Source organism: Notothenia rossii (genome assembly GCF_949606895.1).
Source record: "Notothenia rossii genome assembly, chromosome: 8".
Lineage (NCBI taxonomy): Eukaryota > Metazoa > Chordata > Actinopteri > Perciformes > Nototheniidae > Notothenia > Notothenia rossii.
The window spans coordinates 70364870-70387278 of NC_136906.1; the positions used below are offsets into that span (position 1 = coordinate 70364870).

Consider the following 22409-nt stretch of genomic DNA (forward strand, 5'->3'; position numbering starts at 1 on the left):
CACACACACACAAGGCTCAGACGGTGTGAATCTAATGCCCTCCAATCCCGTGAATCCCTTTGTTCCTGATTTCACGCTTGATTTGCCCACAGCTTGAGTCTGGCTGCTATCAGAGCTCTTCTCACTGCTTTCACTGCTGCCAAATCCACAGAGCCACACAGGATCCATGTCTCCTTGCTCTCTCTCTCCCTCTCTGGGCTCTAGTCTGCCATTGTTTCCTCAAACATCTCTGCGAAATACTCTCATGCATCTCATGCCAAGGACTTGTGTTTGTTTGTTTGTTTGTTTGCATCCCAGTCTATCTCGCTGTAAACACCTCCGCAATCTGCCAAGATCAGATCAGAGAGAATTCTGATACGGACACTTTGCATTTCACACAATCTGTTCATCCATTTTTAACAATTTCATTAGGGGGATGTGTTAGCCACTGGAAATATATCTTTATTAAATGATTTCCTGTAGATTTACAAGAATAATCCCCCCGTGCATTGACAACCGTACAACATGCACGCTACGAATCGTTCACAAATCTTAAGATTGATTCAACACCTCTCACGAGAGGCCTTTCAGCCGATGTGTTTTGAAATCTTCTGCTTCTAAAGTGGCACATCGGCCGGGCTCTTCCACTCCTACGTTCCCTCTAGCACTCGCATCGAGCAGATATTGTGACAGCTGCGTGAGGGGGGCAAGAGGGAGAACGCAGGAGAAGGACAAGGAGAAAGAAGGAGAAAGGCGAGAGCGAGGAGCGAGTCCCTGGAGAGAGGGTGCCGGTGCTCCACAGCTCCAAGTCACCGCCTGCATGCCAATGAGGAGATTCCCCTGCAGCGGCAGCAGGAGGGGCCGCGGCTGACACTGTACCAATATAGTCCTTCATCACTACACACTCCTCACAAAGAGCTCCACACCAGATGGATCTTTCAAGCTAAACAGTGAGAAATAATCAAATCCAACGTAAACATAATGGTGATTATTTCCCCCGTAAAACACCAATAATCCAAATGATCGTATTATCATCAGTTGATAGCTGTTCATTGCGTTTCATGGGTTATTTTGACACCTGTTTCTACTTCACTTCATTTACTGACTTTCCAAAATGCCTTTTAACAACTGCTTTAGTTTGGCTTCCCCTTGTAGGTGTAAACAATGATGACAGGAAAACAAGTAAAGAAAGATTTAACGCACAAACTATTCTTTGAGAACCCACTATTTAAAGTATTGCACATTTTCCAGCTCTGCACGTGAAACGCACATATACATCTTGGCTATGCCTTCTATAGTGTGTAATCAAACAAAAGCAGGAAAGCAAAGCAATCTTCAAATCTCTAATCTGGTGAATATTTTTGTATCTTCTCATCTATGATTTTTTTTTTTACCGTAATTGGAAACATCCATTTTTTAAGCTGTGACACACTAACACCTTCTGGTTACTGTGGATTGAGAGGTTTTCTGCTTTAAACTCAGCTACAAGCATCTCCCTGTGATGTGATGTGTTCCTTAAGCTCAACCACAATGTGCATGAAAAGCAATATTTCAGCAAACTACTGCGTGACTAATAGCACACTTTATATTTGAAGTAAATTGAGGAGTGATTGGACGCTTTAGCAGCTCTCTCCAACACAAATTACATCTGTGTTCCTGGTGCTAACAGCAGCATTAGCTGTGCGTAACCACCCCCTCCTCTCGTGAAGAATTAATAAATAATTATGTCAGGTCACTCGTCCAGATGGTCCTATCAGATGGGCCCACTGTCTGAACCTCACCTCCAACAAGCACCTCTGACCCTGGCGGCCACGTCACCCCTGGCAACATGGAGTCTGAGGCCCATGCCGCTGTGGGGATGGATTCAGGGGCTACGCGAGGTTTCGGGGTGCACATAAAGAGGCGGCGAGGGGGGTACGGGTCGGGCGTGCCTGATCAGTGTTGGATGGCTGGCTTTAAAGCTCCATGAATACAAGGCTCCCTGCCGGGGCGCTGATCTCCACGGTCATGATTCTGTTATTACACGCCATGTTCCTGAGATGGGCAGATGGCTCAGAGCATGGGCACATGCATTCACACGCATTCAACACACGCCGGCCCGTCGCATCAATGGACACAACCTGATACTCCCCTTTCTTGTCTCATTAGAAGGCTATAGAAACATAAGAACATAATAGGGTGGAATTAAGTGCCCGTGTGGATGTCAAAGGGGGACATGGCAGAAGATTGGGACGAGGGCTAACAAGCGCATGGTGCGCTCTCTCAGCTTTGTGCGGTGATTAGTGCTTTAGACAGGGCTGACGGGTAAAAGACAAGCCCTCTGGGACGGGGCAGCTTTTTAAACGGACACTTAAACAGCCAGGAAGCTGTCAGCTGGGGGAAACAGGCATCAGAGCTCCTGTCTGTACATGTCATGTGAAAGAAGATAAGGGTTTAACATATAGATACAGATAACTTATACATGTCTGATGTCACACAGAACATTCCAGTGTCTGTGTTACAGTAGCAGAAAACAAATCGAACTCCATACGATAGAAAGAAATGTATAAAATGTATGTTTTGTATGTCAACATTACTTATCTATAATCACTCACACTGACTCTCTCCCCATTTTCAAATCACGTCTCAAACATATCTCTACACACTTGCATATCCCTGATCACTATCCATCACACATCCTCTGTTTTATTTATTTTATTTTTTATATACTGCATTGTCTTGTTTATGTTTCTTATGCTGGTGTTATTATGTATTGTGTATCTTGTTTTGTTGTGTGTGTTTGTACGGCGACCTTGAGAGCCTTGAAAGGTGCCAATATAAAATAAATGAATTATTATTATTTGTATTATTAATCCTATCCTATCATTATTTAAAATGCAAAATACATCCAATTAAACGACAGATATTTCTTAATTATCGCCAACTGTTTTGATAATCAATTATTTCAGTTTCTTAAATGTAATACTTTTTTTGGTTTGTTTACTCCTAAAAAAAAGTCAGCTGAATCTTTTAGTTGTGGACAAAACAAGACATTTAATAGAAATCGTCTTTGCTTTTGGAAAACACAGTGACAGTTTGTTTTACGATGTTCTGACATTTAACAGACAAAACAAGTCATTGATTAGTCGATAATTGTTTTTAGTAATTCATCAACAATACAACTAAATGTTTTTTGCAGCCTTACACATGAGTTACGAAATAAATCCTTCAATCCAAATAATAAATAAACTAACAAACGGTGTGATTGGAGCAACTCTTATTTTCTGCCTCCTTTTAGTAAACTTAAACCCACTTTTTTTTCGTCCTTGTTTAAAAATGTCTCTTCTTATTATGTCCTGTAATGGCTCCTTTACAATCAGTCACATGGAAGCCTTCTAAACTCTTGAGCAAACAGGAACTTTACCAAAGCCCCCCCCGTGCGAGTCTCCAGGGCCAGATGAAGTCTCTGCCTCGTATTTGAGCAGGAGACTCGGGACAAAGCAGCTAAGAAGAGACCAAACAAAGACACCTTAAAAAGGATTTGAGGTGTTAAACCACATCTCATTCATTTGACTTTCTCTCGTCTTAAGGGGGGAAATTGGCAGATAAAGAACTGAGATAAAAGCACTACTCCTTACTCCATCAGTCTGTGAAAGCATGTATGTGACACTATTGATATCATCAAGATTTGAGCTTTTAACTTAAACATATAATTAAAGGCATTGACGAGATTGGTTGCCACCACTCGCTGAGTTATAGTAAATGGGCTGACACATGTTGATAAACACAGATAATTACTTGTGAAAAGGTTCATCATTATCATTACACCATTAGTTTCTTCCATTCTGGTGCTAAGTGTGTAACAAGATTAGCCTGCCAGTCACGTTTCTCCTCTCACTCGAGCAGACAATGGACAACTTCACAAGCTGGCTGATTTTCGTTTTTGTCCTGAATGCACACTCACATTTCGGCCGAGTATTTTTGAGATAACAACAATTAAATCATGACTTTCTCCGAAATTGGCAATTTTTTTAAAGACTAAATGTTCCTTTATGTTCAAAGCTAATGTTTTGGAGATATTTGGTTTCCACAGGATCCCTTTGGGGTTTGAACCCTAAAATGTTTTATAAAAAATCCACTATATGAAAAGAGTGTAAAAAAAAGGTTGATTTGCGGCACAAAAGAGAAGGGGAAAAAAATCCCTATTTAGCATGGATGTTTTCAGCCGTCATCGAAAACTGAAAGATTATGAAGATCATTATCAGCTGCATTGTTGTTGTTAAGAAACATCTGTTGGCAAAATTCCTCAACAAACATGGGGATTAAGTAAATAGTTTCTTAATTTAGACAAAACAATCACCCTACAGGCAGCATTCAACGCCCACTGCTAATTGGATTTACTTTCACAATGTGACGAAATACACAACAACGGGATTAAGAGCCGCGGCAGCAGAGGTTGTGAGCGGCGTATTTTTCCCAGTCGTCATTTTTTGCAGCTTCCACATGTGTTGCTGCAGCGAGCCCAGCATCAGAATGGAGCCCTGTCACTACGTTACAATGGGAATCTGATGATGGCCTCTTCTAAGCAAGCTATCACGCACCATCTGGTAGTACTGTTCTTCAGCTGTTTGAAGAATCAAGACAAATCAACCCATCATCTACCCCCACACTACCCCCTGCACTCAGGCACACACACCCAGCGATATGTACACATGTGAAATGCACCTGCACACACACATACACATGAATAATTTCATCCGCACCACACTTCATTTCGCTTTTCCTCCTGACCGTCAGCAGGAGTGTGATGTCATTACAGCTCTCTAAGGCCTCCTATTAGCCAGTGCTCTGTAATCACTCTGGTGATATATTAGTACAATGCATTGATTACCCCATAATCCAATCACTCGCCTGTTATTGATCTTTTATAGAGCGCCCCCCAGACAATAAAGCTGTAGCCACAGACTGTGGGTCAATAGGCACACAGGGAGAGGAGTCTCCTTGCAGCTAATTGGCTTATGAAATAATACAAACATTTTGCTTTCTCTACGCCAGCAGAAATCAATGCAGAGCTTAGCTGGTGCATTCAAATCAATTGTCTTGAACCACATGTCACACTTTCTTCTGCGTCAGGACTTCTCATTCACATGTGTCAAGATTTATCTAATGCTGTGCAGTTTCTTTTCCCCCCAAGCACAATTTCTCCGTCCTTGCTTCTCATCTGCTTCCTCTCATTCCTACTTTTTCTTTCCTACCATCCATCTTGCCACTCCATCTTTCTCCCACTTGGTCTCCTCTCCTCTTTACCCCTACCCCCTCTCCGTCCAGCCTTCGACTGATGTTGGGTTGCCAGATAAGTTTCTGCTTACAGGGAGACCACATCTGACACCCAGCTGTGCGGGTCATGGGCTGCAAGAGCAGCTGCTGGTCATAAATCACCCGAGCTGGAGGAGTTCTGGCACTCCTTCTGTCAGCCATGAAACAAAGACGTAAAGGTAGCGGGGGGTCAGAGGTAGCCAACCTGGGTAACTACAGGAGACCCAGCAGCACCTCTGAGAAGCTGCTCTGAACAGTCCTCTGTTGGAGAGCCGTACTGTAAGACTGGGTGAAGTCACTGAGGGTTGTTGGGTGCCAGAGGATGCAAATGCAGAGTCAAGAAGTATGGTGTAATATAGTATGCAAGCAATTATGGTTAAACAGGCGCTGCAGCCTGCGAGATGTGAGGTCAGAGGACAGGCAGCCCCTTGCTGAGTTACTGTAGCTGAGAAATGCTAATAAACTCTGTCAACAGAAATGAAAGGTCTTTGTTACAGACACATTTGTCGTGCAAAAATAAAAAAAACACTTCTTTGTGTTGAAGCCAAAATTAGTATTGCAGAAAATATGTGTTTGTCATTTTAAGGTAAATTCAGTTGGAAAACATTGATCCTTAAAAAAAACGAAAATCCGTCTATTTTTTGTAACTGGTGGTCCCAGGGTTAATACAATTGTACACGTGTAATTACTTTATAATTAAGGGCTTTTTTAACGTAAACACAATATCCCCTTTTCAAAGCTTTTTCTCCAAGGCTAACAATGTTTAAACAAGTGAAATGGCTTTACTGACAGATGTCATTAGTGTTGTTGTAAAATATTTGGTAACATGACACTTTAATAAAGCTTAAGAGTTATTTCCCCTGTGTTTAAGCCTGTATTGCTGTAATCATTTCAGTTTTTCTGAACACATCTAACTGTTCTGCTTGCAACAATGAGTTATTCCTTAATTCCCTAACATTATCATTATCAACATATTCAGCTAAGAAAAAAATACTGTACAACTGAGAAGAAATATTGAGCTCTCTCAAAGTAATGAATTGATCTCTTTAAGTTGTGTCTTTACGAGTAAAATCCAGCATAGGACCAGGTTTGAAATCATCTTCTCAAATCCAAGAACGCCACGAACAATGACCCTTAAACCGTTGCTAATGATGGACTAAATGTCCCTTAATTCCACCTTTTACCCATGTGTGCACATCTGTGTGTCTTCAGATGTGGCCTCTACACACTCATCTAGAAAGTGTTGTAATATAAAACCTGCCTTTCATTCAAACTCACCTCACAGTGTTTACACTTCAGCCCACACAAGGCTACATACTTTTACTGAGATTTTGATAATTAATATTTTATAAGACACCAAATCTTGTGCAAGATACATAAAAAAGAACCAGAGTAAGAAGTCTGACGGGGGTTCAACAGCAGGGGAGGGGGGGATTTTGTATTTTTCTTTGATCCCTCTGAAATAATCCTCTTTAAATGTCTGCACACAAGATGACCTGCTCAAGCAAAGTTGTTTATTTCAAGTTATTCCACTGCTGATATGTCCTCGTGAAAAACCAGAGCCGACTGTGTTGTGGCTCTCACCCGAGCACCTTTAGATTCTTGAAATGTTCATTTCTTTGGACAGACACATAATTGCCAGAAAGGAAACAGCAGTATGTGGGATGTCTGTGGAGAAGAAAGGGCACGGAGAACAGAGAGCAGATTATAAAAAGGGTAAAGGAGGGGAAAAGAATGACAAAAGAGAGAAAGGGAGGAGAAGACTTCTTTGCCCTTTGGTGTGAAGCGAGGGGCCGATCGATAGCGGTGTAATGAGCCTGGTATTAGCCGGGGTGCAGAGGGACCGGAGCAGGGCAGAGGGAGGGCAGGGGGGGAGGGGGGGGAGCCAGGATCTGATTCCCAACAGCAAACAACACCATTGCTGCAGACATCAGAACTCACACCTGAGTACACCTATTAAAGCCGGATGACCCTGTGCTCGGCTAATTACGACTCCACCGTCATTCAAACTTCTCTCTCACACACATGCTTTCTCACCGAGTATCTCGCCGGGTTGGTGCCCGTCACAGAGCTGTTCCATCTCTGCCAAGCTGCTTCGAAAGCCCAAAGAGGGCTAACAGAAAAAACCGAGCCTAATCCCGACAAAGAAAAGGGCCGCACTTAACATCACTTCTCCTTTTTGGTACAGATTACCCAACAATGGCTTCTGCCACTCACTTAAATCCACTACACAGAGGCAATTTGATTAGAAACATAGAGATGCAGGGATTGTCTTTGGTTGGTTGAAAGAGAGAGAGAGGGAGAAGGGGGACCAGTGGGGAGAAGAAGGGGATAACCATCAGGTACACTCAAAGCCAATCTGTTGCCTCGTCAATAGGCTCATTCTGCTGGAGTGGTGGGCTCGCTATCCCCCAGTCTCAGCCGGAGACCAGCCATCCAGGCAGGCACAAGCCGGGGGGACGGACAGAGAGCGCCACGCCTGTGTCTTCTCAATGGAGGGATCAAAGCAGGGATATAAAGATGGGCCCCCACTCTTTGTGCTCTCGTGTCTCCCAAAACAAACGCATCCTCCTGTCCGCTGGAAGCTGCCCGGAGGAACAGATGGCGGAGGGGACTGCCACTGAGAGACACCTGCACTCTGCACAAGGAAATGTCACCAAGACACATCTGCACCACTTGGGCTTACTTTAAAAACTGAATATGATAACATGTAGTTATAAACTATACGATATACTGTGAAGTGAAAAAGTTGCCGAGTATAAAATGAAATGACAGAAAAAACAATAGAATAATCAACAAGTATTAGTTGGACGACAAAACCCTGATATAACTTATTCCTTTTAAATAGATTCCAGACTTTTCTGTCAACCGCACATGCACTGTCTAGCTTTCATAAATATGAACAAGGACACCAAATGCATCAATCCATAGCTGAAACCTATCTCTTGTTTACTCCCTCTTGAGTGACATTTGCTAATAATGAAAGTGCCCAGCTGTTTAAGAAAGCAACTTGGCGTTCGTTCAACTCGGTATTTGTGATGGATTTTATTTTCTGTATGAGGCAATGTAACACACAGATGAGGGAAATCAGAAAGTATTGAGGGACACACAGACGTTTTTTTCTCACTGGCTTTTTAAATATAGATAATTGCCAGATTTATTATTTGAAGGGTCATTCCCCAAACAAACACATGTAGCTCTTTCCTTGGGGTATATTTTCATGTGCAAAGTGTATGTGATGACGTTTTGAGATATCTGTGTTTAAGAATGCTAAATCGTTTTCATTTGAACTACTTTCTACCAAACAAATAGTCCCAACAAATATTTATTATCCAGAGTATAGGGAAAATGTTTATGAAAAAAAATATGCTGCGGTCCCTCTTTCACACGTTTTCTGTTTTAGTCATTTGGTTGAACTTACCCTTTAACATTTTTCTTTGGTATGCTCTTACTCATGTTTTTCTAATCCTCTGAACCCCCTTCGAACGAAAGCTCTGATGCCCTCATGTTTTCGCTGCTAAACTCATTTTAAAACCGAAAACGTTAAAAAGCAATCCCATCTAATTAGATATTTTTATTTAGAGCAAAACAATCAAAATTGTTCATTTTTTTATTATTAACATTATTTCCTCGTGCTGTGAAGAGTCACAATCTCATTCCCTGCCAGTGAGTAGAGATTTTCACGAGCCCATCAGAAGCGGGGCCTCCAGTAGATATAACCCGTGCTATGGTAATCACATGCTAATCACAGTTAACACCAGCGCAGGGTCCTATACTCTAGATTAATGCATCCGTCGCATATTCACGTTCCCATTAGCATAAATCAGGTCCACCCTGCCTTTGTAATTAGTGTTTTCATGTGAATGGTAATAAGATATGGTGATTAGGTCAGGGTACTAGAATGGAAATGACTTGTCAGCTTAGTCGGCCTCAAACTGTTCAGCACATTGGTTGGACTATCAATATACGCTTCCTCCAGAAACAATTAATGATGTTCAAAGATAATTGAAGTTTGATAGTGGAAAGTAAAAGTAGACTATTAATCACATTTCTGCAAGACACTTGATGCATTAGCAGAATTCTTATGGCACAGTTTTGCTTTAGTAAAAAATATGTATGTTAAATCGTGCCGTCAGTTTTATTCTTCAAACGGCATTATGTATAAGACTGTAATAACTTTGAAAATACATTCATAAAAACACTGACATTTAAACCACGCTTTAGCATGAAAACTGATTCAAAGATTAAAAAAACTAAAGACTGCTTTATTTGTTAGATAAACAGATACTTTATTGATCCCAATTTGTTTTCTGGAAAACTAGATCACACTGCATCCCATAAGTTTTCTCCCCATAAGCACGGGAAGGGTATTTGGACGTTCATCCTTCTTCTCCATCGAATGCATGAAAACTCAAAAAGGACCAGCTCTGGCAAAGCTTTCACCAACAACAACAACAACAACAACAACAACAACAACAACAACCTCATTCACCTCTGTTGTTCTGCAATCGACAAACAATAACAATCTTGCCTGTCTGCAGCCAAAGTGACACCTTAGCAGTGTGGGAAAAAACACAGCATGTATGAGCTTATGAGTGTGCTTGGTAGCATGTGAACACAAGGTCGCAACACTGAGCCTGCAGATGAACATAAGGCAGAGGGAAATACGTGCAGGTGGGGTGCACACCTGTGTACTTTGAAGAAATGCACCACATTAGCAGGACATGCAGCAGTGATTGCTCTGAGGTGGGGTTCAGACTTTGTGGGTTTTGTCTCCCTCGGGACCCCCCGTCCACCCCTGACATGGAGCATTCCTCGCAGACTGGTGACCCCACATGACGGACGGTATCCTCCATGCCTATAACCCACTGATGAGACCTGCTGCAGCCCCGAGAGACGCGAAGGCAGAGGTTGAGATCAGGAATGTGAAAAAATATATAAGAAAACAGAACAAAAAAAAGTGCAAGAGACATAACAAACCTTGAAAATAGGTTTTTAGTGAATCATAACAGCCGTATAATGTGGAAAGAATACATTTCCTAAAGCTCTTGATTTCGTGCCATGGTGTTGCATCATTGTTGTCGAGTGTGTGCATGTGTTTGTTGCAAGAGTTCTTTCTCATTTAACCAGACACCCCTGTTTCCATGGTAATTTACGAGGCCTGACCAGTGGATTTAAACGCGCACCTCCAAAACCGTCTTCTTCACGGGTATCATAACCCCTCTTTGGTAGCACATCAGAGCTTTTTAAAAAAAAACTGTCTAAAGTGTGAAAACTGATAGTCATGACGAACCTTTTGGTTTGCCTCTCTTTTTTGAAAGGTGAAAGTGAGGTCATTTTTGTTTCTTGTTTCATGAAAAGTAGTTCTCGACCTGCTTTTCATGAAATGTTTCCTAAGAGGACATCTGTTATGGTTTGTCAGTATATTTCTCAAATGTAATTAAGTTGTTCTGTGAAAAGTCTGGCAGAATAGCTGAAAAGCCAGAAAGTCAAAAGGTACTACTAAATATAAATTAGCCACTTCTCACAGACATGGTTTTCTACTAAACATGTGGAGGCCTAGAAACACAGAGCAGTAAACCCTCCTTATCTCCAGTCACATTTGTAAGAGGACTCTGCATCACATTGTAGCTTTGCCGGGGCAGAGGAAAAGCTGAATGAGAGATTCTCAAACAGGAGCAGTAATTTGCAGAGTGTGTTTCTAAGTTATTCCAGCTCCCCGCAGCTCAGCAGTGGCTGACCCCTCTCCCCGTCTGTCTGCTAAGAGGCCTACAGGGAGGAATCAGCCCAAATTACCTTTATTGATCCAGAGAGACAGGTGAATACCAAGCAGGTCTCTCTTCTCTTCACTCTTCTTATGTCTCATCACTCCATCCCCCTCCCCGCCTGCGAGGAGAGAGAATATAAAAAAGAAACAGCGAGCGTTTATGTGAGAGGAACTATTCTAAACACCGCCACACGTAACTGTATCAGCCGTTGCAATGATTTACTGTTCGCATTCAGGTTGCTGTGATTAAACCTGCCTTCTCGTTGTTCATCTTTCATCAGAGTGAACGGGGATGGCGAGCGGCTGTTTTTCTGCCTCCACTCCAACGTTGTCCTTTCGCCCCAGCATACAAATCACTGTGGCTGTGGAAAAGATACTCCATTAGGTCCAACTCTGCGTTAAATCAATGCGTGACTTATCAAATGAAATAGGGGATTATGAGGTAATCACCTGGCAAACGTTGCTGAAATTGTAATTATCTCCACTGCACACATCTCGGAGAGAGGAGACCAAACTAACTATTTAAGTGGAGGACGAGATAACAAGGTGTAGAAAAGCACAACAGCTATATCTCTTAGACAGCGGCGTGAGGCAGAATGTTTATGTGCTGAGAGGAACCCGAGCCACTCTGTGGTTTCTCTCGCTCGAAAGAGAAATAAGTAAGAAGGCGTTTGCTGCAATGACAGATTAATGCTTTCTGTCCTTTCGTCGCATTAACACAAGACTGCCGCTTTCTTGGTGCTGCTTAATCACAACGCTGTTTATGTGCAATACATTCTCAGCATGCATGACTGACATGAGCTACGTTACAACAGTGCCATGATCACATTTCCTGCATGCTTTAACAACATTAATAAATTACACTGAGACAAGAAACATTGTTTGTCATTTATACTGTAATAACTATAATACTATAAATAAAATAATAATAACATAAATAAATATGTTGTTTTAGGAATAATATAATTTAGATTTTTGAAATGTTTCTTCTTCAAAAAAAATACAGAATACAATCATAATTTGTTTTTCTTTTTTTATTACTTTATTTATCTTTATTCTATTTGTATTTTAAATTGTGGAGCAAAAAGTAATTTATATTTAAATCAAGTCCAGTATTTCTATGGAGATATTTAAAACCTGATAAAGGACCTTCTTGTTTAAAAACCATTTTAAAGTATTTTAGATTGCATTTTCTACTACACTTCGATGCGGAGGAAATTCTTGTAAACAACCTTTTGTAACAGTGAGTTATTACCCATTTTGAACTAAAATAAAATAAATGTATGTAATTTAATGTTTGATATTCTGTGTGTGTACTTTCTTAAAGAGTCACATCCAAAATCCTCTCATCTTTCATATATGTCGAGTTTAAATTGTATACATCCTATAATTGAAAACCACTGGTTGGGGTACAGGAGCAACACCGCCCCCACGTGGAGGTACTGCAGAGTTACAACACTGAGCCCAACGGCAGGAAATACTCTCACTTTTGGATAACTTGCCCCATCTGTTGGTCAGATGCACTCAGTGTACTGTGGAGCTATAAGTCAGAAGTTAGTGTTTAATTTTATAACACAGTTAGGGGAATTAAGCTCTCAGGAAGCAAAAACTGAAATATTATTTAAACAATAGTTTTTAAAACATTAACATTTTAAAAAATAAAGAGAAATATTTACAAGAAATATCAATATACAACGTTCAGTAAAAGTACCCTGAAATACAAAATACTGCAAAAGTGTGCAGTATTTCAGAATTTAAAGATAGGTATCTGTGCAGTTTATCAATCGTTTTGGTTGTCAGGCAATAAAAGTTTAAATGGGCCCTGACAACATTCTGCAGTGTTTCAGTATGAAGAAGAAGAGGGACACTTTAGTTTTGCCACTTATTTTGTAAAAAGTATCTAATTACCAGCACTGCAGTACACCAACAAACACCACACAACAGGGTGAAAGAGTCTGACACCAACTAAAGCACTGGCTTCAACATGTTGTTACTGCTTTGATGGGCGCTGATGCCTTTTCAATAATGCGTCACCCACCAAAGTCGATTTTAAACATCTTTAGAGTTGGAGCAGTACTACTCACTGTTGTCACATTGTTTTGGAATTCACACACAGCATCACCAAACATTTCTACTTGGAAAGTAGAATATTATACATCCATGGGAAAGCAGCGCGCAATTTTTTCTTCTTTTAATGGCGGTTTGCAAACCAAAGTGCGGGTACATTACTGCCACCTTATGGACTGCACTGGAGCTGTAAATTAGCAGGAACATTCATAAATATAACTAACAGCATAAAAAACCTTCCATGATGTTTTCAAGCTGATCCCACAGTGTAAAATGTGGGTTAAAGCCATTGTTCCTGTTAACAATTTCCCTTTCCTTCATCATAGACTTGCTGCATTTGTAAGTTCATGTTTGACCGTTTCTGGTTTATTTTAGCACAGTAGGGTGCTTGGGTACCTTTGTCCTTATCTCTTTCTGCCTGCACAAACTTGTACACCCCATAGTACCCCCTCTTGGGTAACAGTTTGACTATCTTTGAAAACACAACAAGTAATAAAAGTATTCTGACCTGGTGCAGCAATGAGGCAACAAACAACATGTCCAGAGAGAGAAGGTGTGACTGTGAGAAGCATGCCACCGGCTCCACTGGGTCACACTTCGTCACCTCATCAGGGTGTGTGTGATCACACCAGAACCCAGTCGGAGTTCAGAAGGGCAGGCCAGCAGTCAGACTATCTAAATTAGTTGTAGTTAGTAAATCACACAAAGTAACTTCTTCATCTACAGTATGTTTGCATGATCACAAATATTCAATTTCAAGCAACACCCGATAATGATTTATTTTATTACAATTGCCTAAAAAATATAACTTTAAAAGGTTAATTATGATCTACAGGGGGGAAGTTTTAAGTAAACACATTGGAACATGGGAATAGTGATTTCCATCTCTTTATATTTTTGTTTTTAAAAGGACTTATGAATTATAACTGCAGGCTGGTTTGTTCAGAGGCAAAGAGTGTGCTTGGCTGAAGTGAAACATGTGACCTCAGGGGTCAAGCAGGGGACTGAACAGAGTTTACCCCTTAGGTGTGCAATCCTCACGCCTAACTTCGCACCAGGTCCTGGGAAAAGGCAGCGTGCGTCTCAAAAGTTGAAACTGTGCAAAGTTCACAGATGTTCAGAAAGTTCAGTCAGTATAAGAAAGCATGCACAAATATATATTTATACATTTTAATTCATCATATTTTGCATGTACATTTTATTGTAAACACTTCAGTCATTCAAAAAGGAAGTTGTATGACTGACACTGCCCAGTATACAGCTATTGGGGGACCCATTTTTGGGGCTACATTTATTTGTATCAATTTCCCACTGTTACCAATATAACCTGTATTGGAAAAGCTACTTTAAAATTATAATATCTAACGATTGTAAGAGGTTGGGCCACAGCAAAGTTATCCAGGGGGTAGGAATCTAAATGTTTAACTAAAGTTGCAATGAAAAAGTAGCTTGAAATACTTTGTAAAACCAAATGATAAAACACATGTAACCCAATCTCATACAAATAAGTCACATGCCACTTAATTGAGTTTATTTCAAAAAGTGCCAACTTCACTTTATCTGTCTATAAGATCTAACCTGTACAATCTTAATAACTAAAGCAGTTTTCAGACGCTTTTTTAGACAGTATGAACAGCTTGAACACTGGTTTGCTCACACAGAGCGGAGCATGAATCCTGACATTTCCCTGTGTTTGATTTTTATATTTGCGATACATAATTTATTGTCTTCTATTTGCTAACGCAGTTAAGTGTTGTTTATTGCAGCACTTTGGCTACACCAAAAATCGTTTCCCAAAGAGCGAAGGGAGGAATAACAGTAAAGAGTATAAATAGTATACTATAGAGTAGCAATGGTTAAAAAAAAGTTTGTAGTTTACACAAAGAAATTGCTGAAAGTATTTTCAGTACTACCCAAGCAAATATGAACGTCTTTAACCTACAGTAAAATTGAGTTAGACGACTAGTTTAACACTGCCAATTACACATGGTAATGTATATATATGTAGATAAAGCCACTAAGAAATGTCTGCGTCAGGTGACCTACAGTTTGTGCAGTAAAGTTTAGGAGTTCCTCAGACCAGGCATGAGTCCCTGGCTAGGTTAAGTCTGGAGGTGAGCAAACTTCACACCCATGTAAGTGACACTACTAAAACCACTAGCTCTGACACCCAGGCCTGGGAAAGTCTCGACCGTGCAGGCCAGGGTTGAAGAGGTTATCAGAACATCATCTCCAACTCCTAATGTCAGGTCTGCATATGAATATTCAATTAAAATGTGAGACTCAGTAACCTTTAAATGCCCAAGCAGTCAGTAAAACCTTTTCTATTGCTTTTACACCTATAAAGATCCTCTCGACAGCCATGTTACTGGTTGTTGTATAAATGCAGGTGTGAAAAGTAAAATGTGAATGGAAATCAGTGTGTTAATTATAATAAATGTCTTCCTTGTAATTAGTACACAGTCTGTCTAATGCAGGTCCCTGGTTCAGTGGCAGTGCAGCACGCCTGGAGCAGTCAGGGGTCACCATGTTTCACGTAGATTAGGTGTGTGGTCTTTGCACCCTGCACAACACCTACAGATGATCCCAAGGGTTCCCACGGAAAGCCTGAGAGGTTGGCACCGGGGTAATTTAAAGAGTTCATGTCAGTAAGTCAGAACATTTAAATATCTTAAACAATTACCCCCCTGATAACACATATTTAACTGAGCACACACAACATGAAAAGTCTTCTAATTGTATGGATGCAAGCAATAGTTTTAAGATTCTCAAAACTGTGCATTTATAACTACATCATGTTTGAACAATATTTCATATGCAAAAACTAGAATTTTTATATGAGGTCATCATGATCACATTCAATTTTCAATGTGTTAAAAGTACCCCTTTTATAACAGGTGACACACATTATTTTTGTAATTTTAGATCCAACTGTTCAACAGAATGTATCCACCAGCAGAAATCACTGTTAAGCTGCAGCCACTGTAACTGTGACACATAAAACAAGTTTAAAACTGCATTTGTTTTGCAGCATGGCATTCAAATATTGTTATGGTTGATTTACTAACCTGGCCCCGCATTTGTCATTTGGTTTGTTGTCATGTAACTGAATTCAAGTGTGTTCTGCCTTTTTCTTCTGATTTTGTTATCTCATAAAACTACAGCACAGTAACTGGAATGCTTGAAGAAGTCCTGGGCCTCCAAATTCGTTTTAATAACATTTGTGCTCTTTATCTAAGTAGTCCAAAAAACTATACACATGTAACTTGTGCTAGGCAGAATTTCCAGAAATGTGTGTATATGTATCTAATGATGATTTGGATGGGGTGGTGTACATAGCCTATGCACAGAGCCAGTGGCGATCCTAGAGTCGGAGGGGGCCCTATATGCCAACATTCACTGGGTGCCCCTCGAACCGGCATTTCATCACCACCTACAGCCTGTTCGCAAGGGGCGCCCCTGCACAGAGCAGGAGGAACAAGAGCTCAGTAAAAACCCTACACTTTTTTCCCTAGGTAACCATAATGTGCTAATCCAGCCTGCATTCTTGTTTTGTCTGATAATAGACTGGTTTTGTTTTGACAACATTTTAGTTGAGACATATTCAGTCAGTGTGTTGTTGAACAATTCATAAATTGAAGTTAATTTCTCAAGTGGAGGAAAACTGTCATAAAACGTTTGCTGGCAAACCCAACCCTATGTAGTCTGTCCCAATGTATGGAGAATATTGATATTTGTTCTGTCTCTGCCAGTGATCATTGTCTAAGTTTGTGGTTTCATTGGGGTCAACAGTTTCCATTTGACTATCTCACCGGCGTCACCGCAGACCTTTATGCTCCCCTGACCCGGGTGACACCTTCCACATGTCACGCAGTTTCCGCACTTCAGGCGACATTGCGCAGGAAATGGCACCTTACTTATCCATGGGAAAAGAGCTTTTCAGCCATGTGTCACGTAAACGGAATAGAAGAACTTTACTCTGCTTCAACTTTTATTAAAAGAGGTAACTTAGCCCAGACGTGTCTGTAAGCTCCAATAAATAAATGATTAATACATGATATGAGATGCTTCGAGTATAAAGCAGAAAAGTCCCTGATAGACTTCACGTTATGCAGAGACAAAGTAATCCTGAAGCCTGTTGACTATACTTAAAAATTGTATTTAATTATTTTATAAATAGTATATTAATTTGCTTAAACACTTAATTTACTATTTATTTCTGTCATAACTGATTTGATTTCGAGTGTGTAACTGGCATACAAAACCCTGTTTCATATTAATAATAGAGCCCGAGACAACGACATTCGTTTTGCATTTTATTGCAAATATCAGCAAAGTACAAAAGACGTAGACATGTCAAAATAATAACTTAACGATTCACATTCTTGTTTGGTGAAGAAGTAAAAAAAAAGGCATATTTACATATATTTACAGCAATAAGTTATTATTAAATATATTATCACATTATGCAGCAATTTGCTGTTGAAGGCTTGAGAGAGCCATATTTAGTTGAGCTCCTTCTCCATCTCCTCCTCTTCATCATCATCGCTGTCTTCATCGCTGCTGGAGTCTGAGTAAAGGCAGATGGTCGCTTGGACGGGATAGTTGCGCAGGAGCATTTCTGCATCCTGGTACAGATAATCGAAACATCTTGATTTTGGCCAGTACAACCTTTAAAAAGAGAAAAGACTATAAGACAAATGTACAAAAAACCTGCATAAGAAAAAGATCATTGAATGAACCAAACTGTACTTACTTCACTGGGTGAACGACCTGAGAAACTTTGGGGTCTTGTGCAGCAGAAATGTCTCCTTGAATAGAGTGAGCCTGGAAGTTAAAACAAAAGAACCTTGTTAGGTTCTTTATCCATCGAACAGCACGTGTTTAAATACATTTACAAATAACTTAAAAAGTCAGATCATGTCGTCTACACTCACCATGTGTGCGGTAGTGTTGTTCTCTGTTCCAGTCCATGGTCTCCACATATGACCGGACTGCTGAATCCCATTGTTTCCATGAGAAAAAACTGAAGGTAATCCAACGTTGTTATTGATAGCCTCCATGGTTTCTTGTGTTGGTTAGTCCTGCTTGGAGTCTTGAGAGGAAGTGTGGCTGAAGGCAGGAACCTCCTATTTATCCGGGCCCGGCAGCCCGGGCCAAATTGCGCTTTCACCCGTCCCCAAGTGTCTCCATGCGCCATGGTGTTCAGGTGCGAAGTCACACTTAGGCAAACTCCAGCCATATGGCCACTTTGTTTCTTAAGAATGACCTTATAATCAAGATAAGGTAATCTATCCCCAGCAAAATGTGTTTTGGAAAATAAACAATATAATATAAATATATATCATGACAGACGTGCACAACACAGACACGTCAACATAAAGTGCATGTACATTATGTGCAACACAGCCCCTCATTTTACACCCTCCTTAGTTTTCTTGAGTTAAACAAAAAAGATTTAGGAGATCTACTAATAGAGGGATGAACCAGGTATTTTACATATTAAGGCATCTTCTCCTGTGTTGAAACCCCAGAGAGTATTTCTAATGGGATCAGTTCGTTTTCTGATACATGATCTGGAAGGGGTTTGCCAGACATTTCCATTTTTATGTAAAATAAAAAGCATCTCTCGCAAGAGATTGGCCTATTTTAAACACTTTTCCAAGATTAAATGTATTTTATTACCTATTGTAATACCTATTTTATTAGGTAGCCTATTAGGCCAGTATTTACATAACCTGTTGAGCGTGAGGACAATGACTATAGTATGTAAATGCTGTTTGTGTTTCAATTAAAAATCCAATTATACTTCAGTTTGGTTAGGGAGATTCCTGTTGATAAAAACACTTTCCTCAAACTCTTCACCCCTTCGTATCTCCGTATGTGTAGCCATTTGTGTGTGAGGTGTGAAGAAACACGTGCCCATACTGTCATGGCGTGCTGAGTTGGATGATGGAAGAAGGCTCGTGCGCAGTTTGAGGGGGTTGACACGCGTCAACCTTTTGTATTTACAACAGCAGGGCGCGAGCTAATAGCTGCACTTAAGCAGATGCATGCCTTGAATGATCCCATAAGGAAAACCTCTTAATCCTCTGCCGCTTCTATAGGAGCTCCGCTTTATTCTGTAATGTATGAAGAAGACCTTCTTAAATCGATTAAATAATTATATCCCTTAATAAAAACTTAAGTGTTTTCCTACCAGTCCACCAGTGGGGGGCAGTGTTGGTCTGCATGCTGGAATTAAATGATACAGAAAACTGTAATAGTTTTCAGATTTTTAGTTTGATGACTAACCAGTGGGAATGGTATTCAGATCAGATTACATATCAAGATTTACTTAAGACCTTCAAAACCTACACAATTAAAATACCCTGTAATTAAAAAAAAAACATTCATAATTCCACTTAAACAAGAAAAAAACTAAACAACATTTTATATATTTGAAGTACCAAAAGTGGAATTAATCATATTCATTGATGTACATTATGTAGTAATAATCAGAATCAGTGAATTAAATAAAGCTATTAAATAATGTAATAGAGTTCAGAATTACATTTGACAGAAAACAAAGTAGAAAGTAAAATAGAAATTCTCAGTTAAAGTACCTTCAATAAAGATATTTAGATAAATTCCACCACTGAACGTTGAGTAATTTAATCTACAATAAGGCATCAGATTTTATAAAACCTCTTAGACTCTCCATCCTGTTGACAGGAGAGATATACAAAAAACTGCAAAGTAATTTAAATTGTCCAAAAAATGTACTTACAGAATACATTGTTCTTCTTCTGTGATGTAATAGTTTCATAAAATGGAAATACTCAAATCAAGCAGAAGTACCTGGAATCTAAGTACAGTACTTGAGTACATCTTTTTATTTCATTACATTCAAAAGATAAATATCTGCTCGATAATGCGATACCCAAGTAGCTGCAGACTAAATCAGTCTAAATACCTTTATTCGTCCCACAGAAGGGAAATGTACACGTTACAGCGAGTAAAGAGACAAAGAAGTATGCATACAAATATTAAAGATGAAAGTAGAAAGTACACCATTTACAAAATACACATCCAATAGTAACAGTTTTGAAATAGCAGCCAAGTGAACATATTTAAGTTGGAAAATGTTTAGGAGCAGCTCTGATTGTATGTGTGTGTGTGTGTGTGTGTGTGTGTGTGTGTGTGTGTGTGTGTGTGTGTGTGTGTGTGTGTGTGTGTGTGTGTGTGTGTGTGTGTGTGTGTGTGTGTGTGTGTGTGTGTGTGTGTGTGTGTGTGTGTGTGTGTGTGTGTGTGTGTGTGTGTGTGTGTACATAGCCACAGTGTAGTTATGACGATGAAAATCTTATGTCACAGGCTCCTACAGCAGTGCAACACAATAAAACTGAAAAACTGAAAAACTGAAATAGTGCAATATGAGTTTATATACATGTTACATCTGATTTTATTCAATCTGTGCCACATTTGCAAGTACCACTTATTAAAACCTAGTGCAGCAGGTCTGACATGAGAGCAGTCCTGCACATAACTTTTTTGCCCTGGTTCTCAAAGGAGCACCTGGAGATGTTGCTTGGTGCGCATCCTCTGTATCACGATTGGCAACGGGGGGGGGGGGGTGCTAGTGGAGTATGAAGCCCTCTGTATCGCGAAATGTCAAGGGGGGGGGGGGTGCGCGCCCCTGCCTCGCAGCAGGGAGCGCATGAAGCAGACCCTTCACGCGTCTTACCAGTTCTTATTTAACTCGCAAATATCTCTCTCTTCTCTCTTTTCTATCTCTCTCTTCTCTCATGTTTCTCTGTCTCTCTCAATGTTGGTGCGCAAATGCGCTTTTTTCAAATGATCCGGTGCTCCTTTTTTGGCGGTGGGTGTGCATGCGCACTCACGCACCAGTTATGTGCAGCCCTGCATGAGAGTGTCTGTTAGATATGAACTGTGCGTGAACAGCGCTGAGTTAATTTGCCCACTGGCTCCACACTGGACAACTCTCTCCAGGGATCAGGCATTCAGAGCTGCTCTCCCTCTCTCTTCTCCCTCTCTCTTCTCCCTCTCTCTTCTCCCTCTCTTCTCCCTCTCTTCTCCCTCTCCGCTAATTGGACACGCAATGTTCTGCTGCTGGCCTCTTTTGTGTTTTCCTGTTATTCACTATTGTGCTACCATAACGGCAAACATATATAGAGAAGCATTAAGTGCTTTACTGTAGCTTTTCAAACATATGGGCAAACCTTACCTTTACCTTCCAAATGGATTGACTAAATACAATACTTAACTAGGTCAGCTTATTGAGAATGTCCTCTTTTCAGCACTGACTGTACCATATGAAAAGAGACCATCAAAACTATCGCTGCAAAGAGCATGGAAAGCACACTACCTCACAGGGCACATTAAAAAATGAAACAAATATTCAGGAAACTTATCATGGAGTGCGCCACAGGAAACCCTCGTTGTCTCCATTAAAATAAATCAAAAACAAAGGATGTAATGGAGATCAAGAGACTCTGGTACGTTGCTAGCAGGTTTTGAGATTGTTATAAAGAAGAAGCTGCTGCACAACATCAACAGTTCATTTGCTCTTTAACAAAACCCCTCATTAAAGCTGTTCCTCATATAACCTCCATCATCTCTTTCCTCCACTTTTGTCTCACTTTCACTTCAATACTTGTCTCTCTCGCAGAGATTCTCGACCCTTCTCTCCCTCTCCATGGCAACAGTCAACCACAAAAACATAATCTCGTATGTATTTCTTGCTGCAAATCACACATTTAAATGTCATTTTTTTAACCCTTAGCTAAAGAAGAAGTGAACAGTACAGCTTAGAGATAAAATATTAAATGACAACATCTTTCTGGTTCCCATGGCCCTCTCACCCGATATCTCTGTTTTACTGTTTTAGGGTGAGAGGCTCATTTAAAGCACTCAAATCAGCATAGTTCTCTGTGACACTGTGAATTAAATAACATTTTTCTTTTTCATGTACCAGCTGTACTTTTAAGGGAATCTTATCTTGATTATTTCCCGGACTCCATTCACGCTGGGCTTCTGATAAAAAAAATAGAAAGTATTCAGGAACATTCCCGCTGTTTTCCTGGAAATGAGAACTTATTTTTTTAGCAAGTTTCTCAGATAAAACCTTCCTCTAATCCAGTCATGGATGAGGGAGAACATTTGCTCTTCCCTGCATTCATTTAAAAAAAGATCTCCTTCGAACACACTAGAGTAAGGATTCCCATTTTGTGGATATATAACAGAGCTTAGATTATTTACTTACCTATTTACCTTATTAGTAACCTAGTCAATGTAAAAAGAA

The 22409-nt window shown here is 40.2% G+C and overlaps 1 protein-coding gene across 1 annotated transcript; it reads right to left on the bottom strand.

Moving 5' to 3' along the window:
• Positions 1-17613: 17613 nt before the first annotated feature.
• On the bottom strand, positions 17614-18163 carry ripply2 (ripply transcriptional repressor 2; the record flags this gene model as incomplete). The annotated part of the gene is made up of 3 exons (XM_079645084.1): positions 18046-18163; positions 17865-17935; positions 17614-17779 (listed from the first exon to the last, which is right to left on the bottom strand). Exons 1-3 carry the CDS (start codon positions 18091-18093, stop codon positions 17614-17616), a joined length of 285 nt encoding a protein of 94 aa, XP_079501210.1. The 5' UTR covers positions 18094-18163.
• Positions 18164-22409: the final 4246 nt, after the last annotated feature.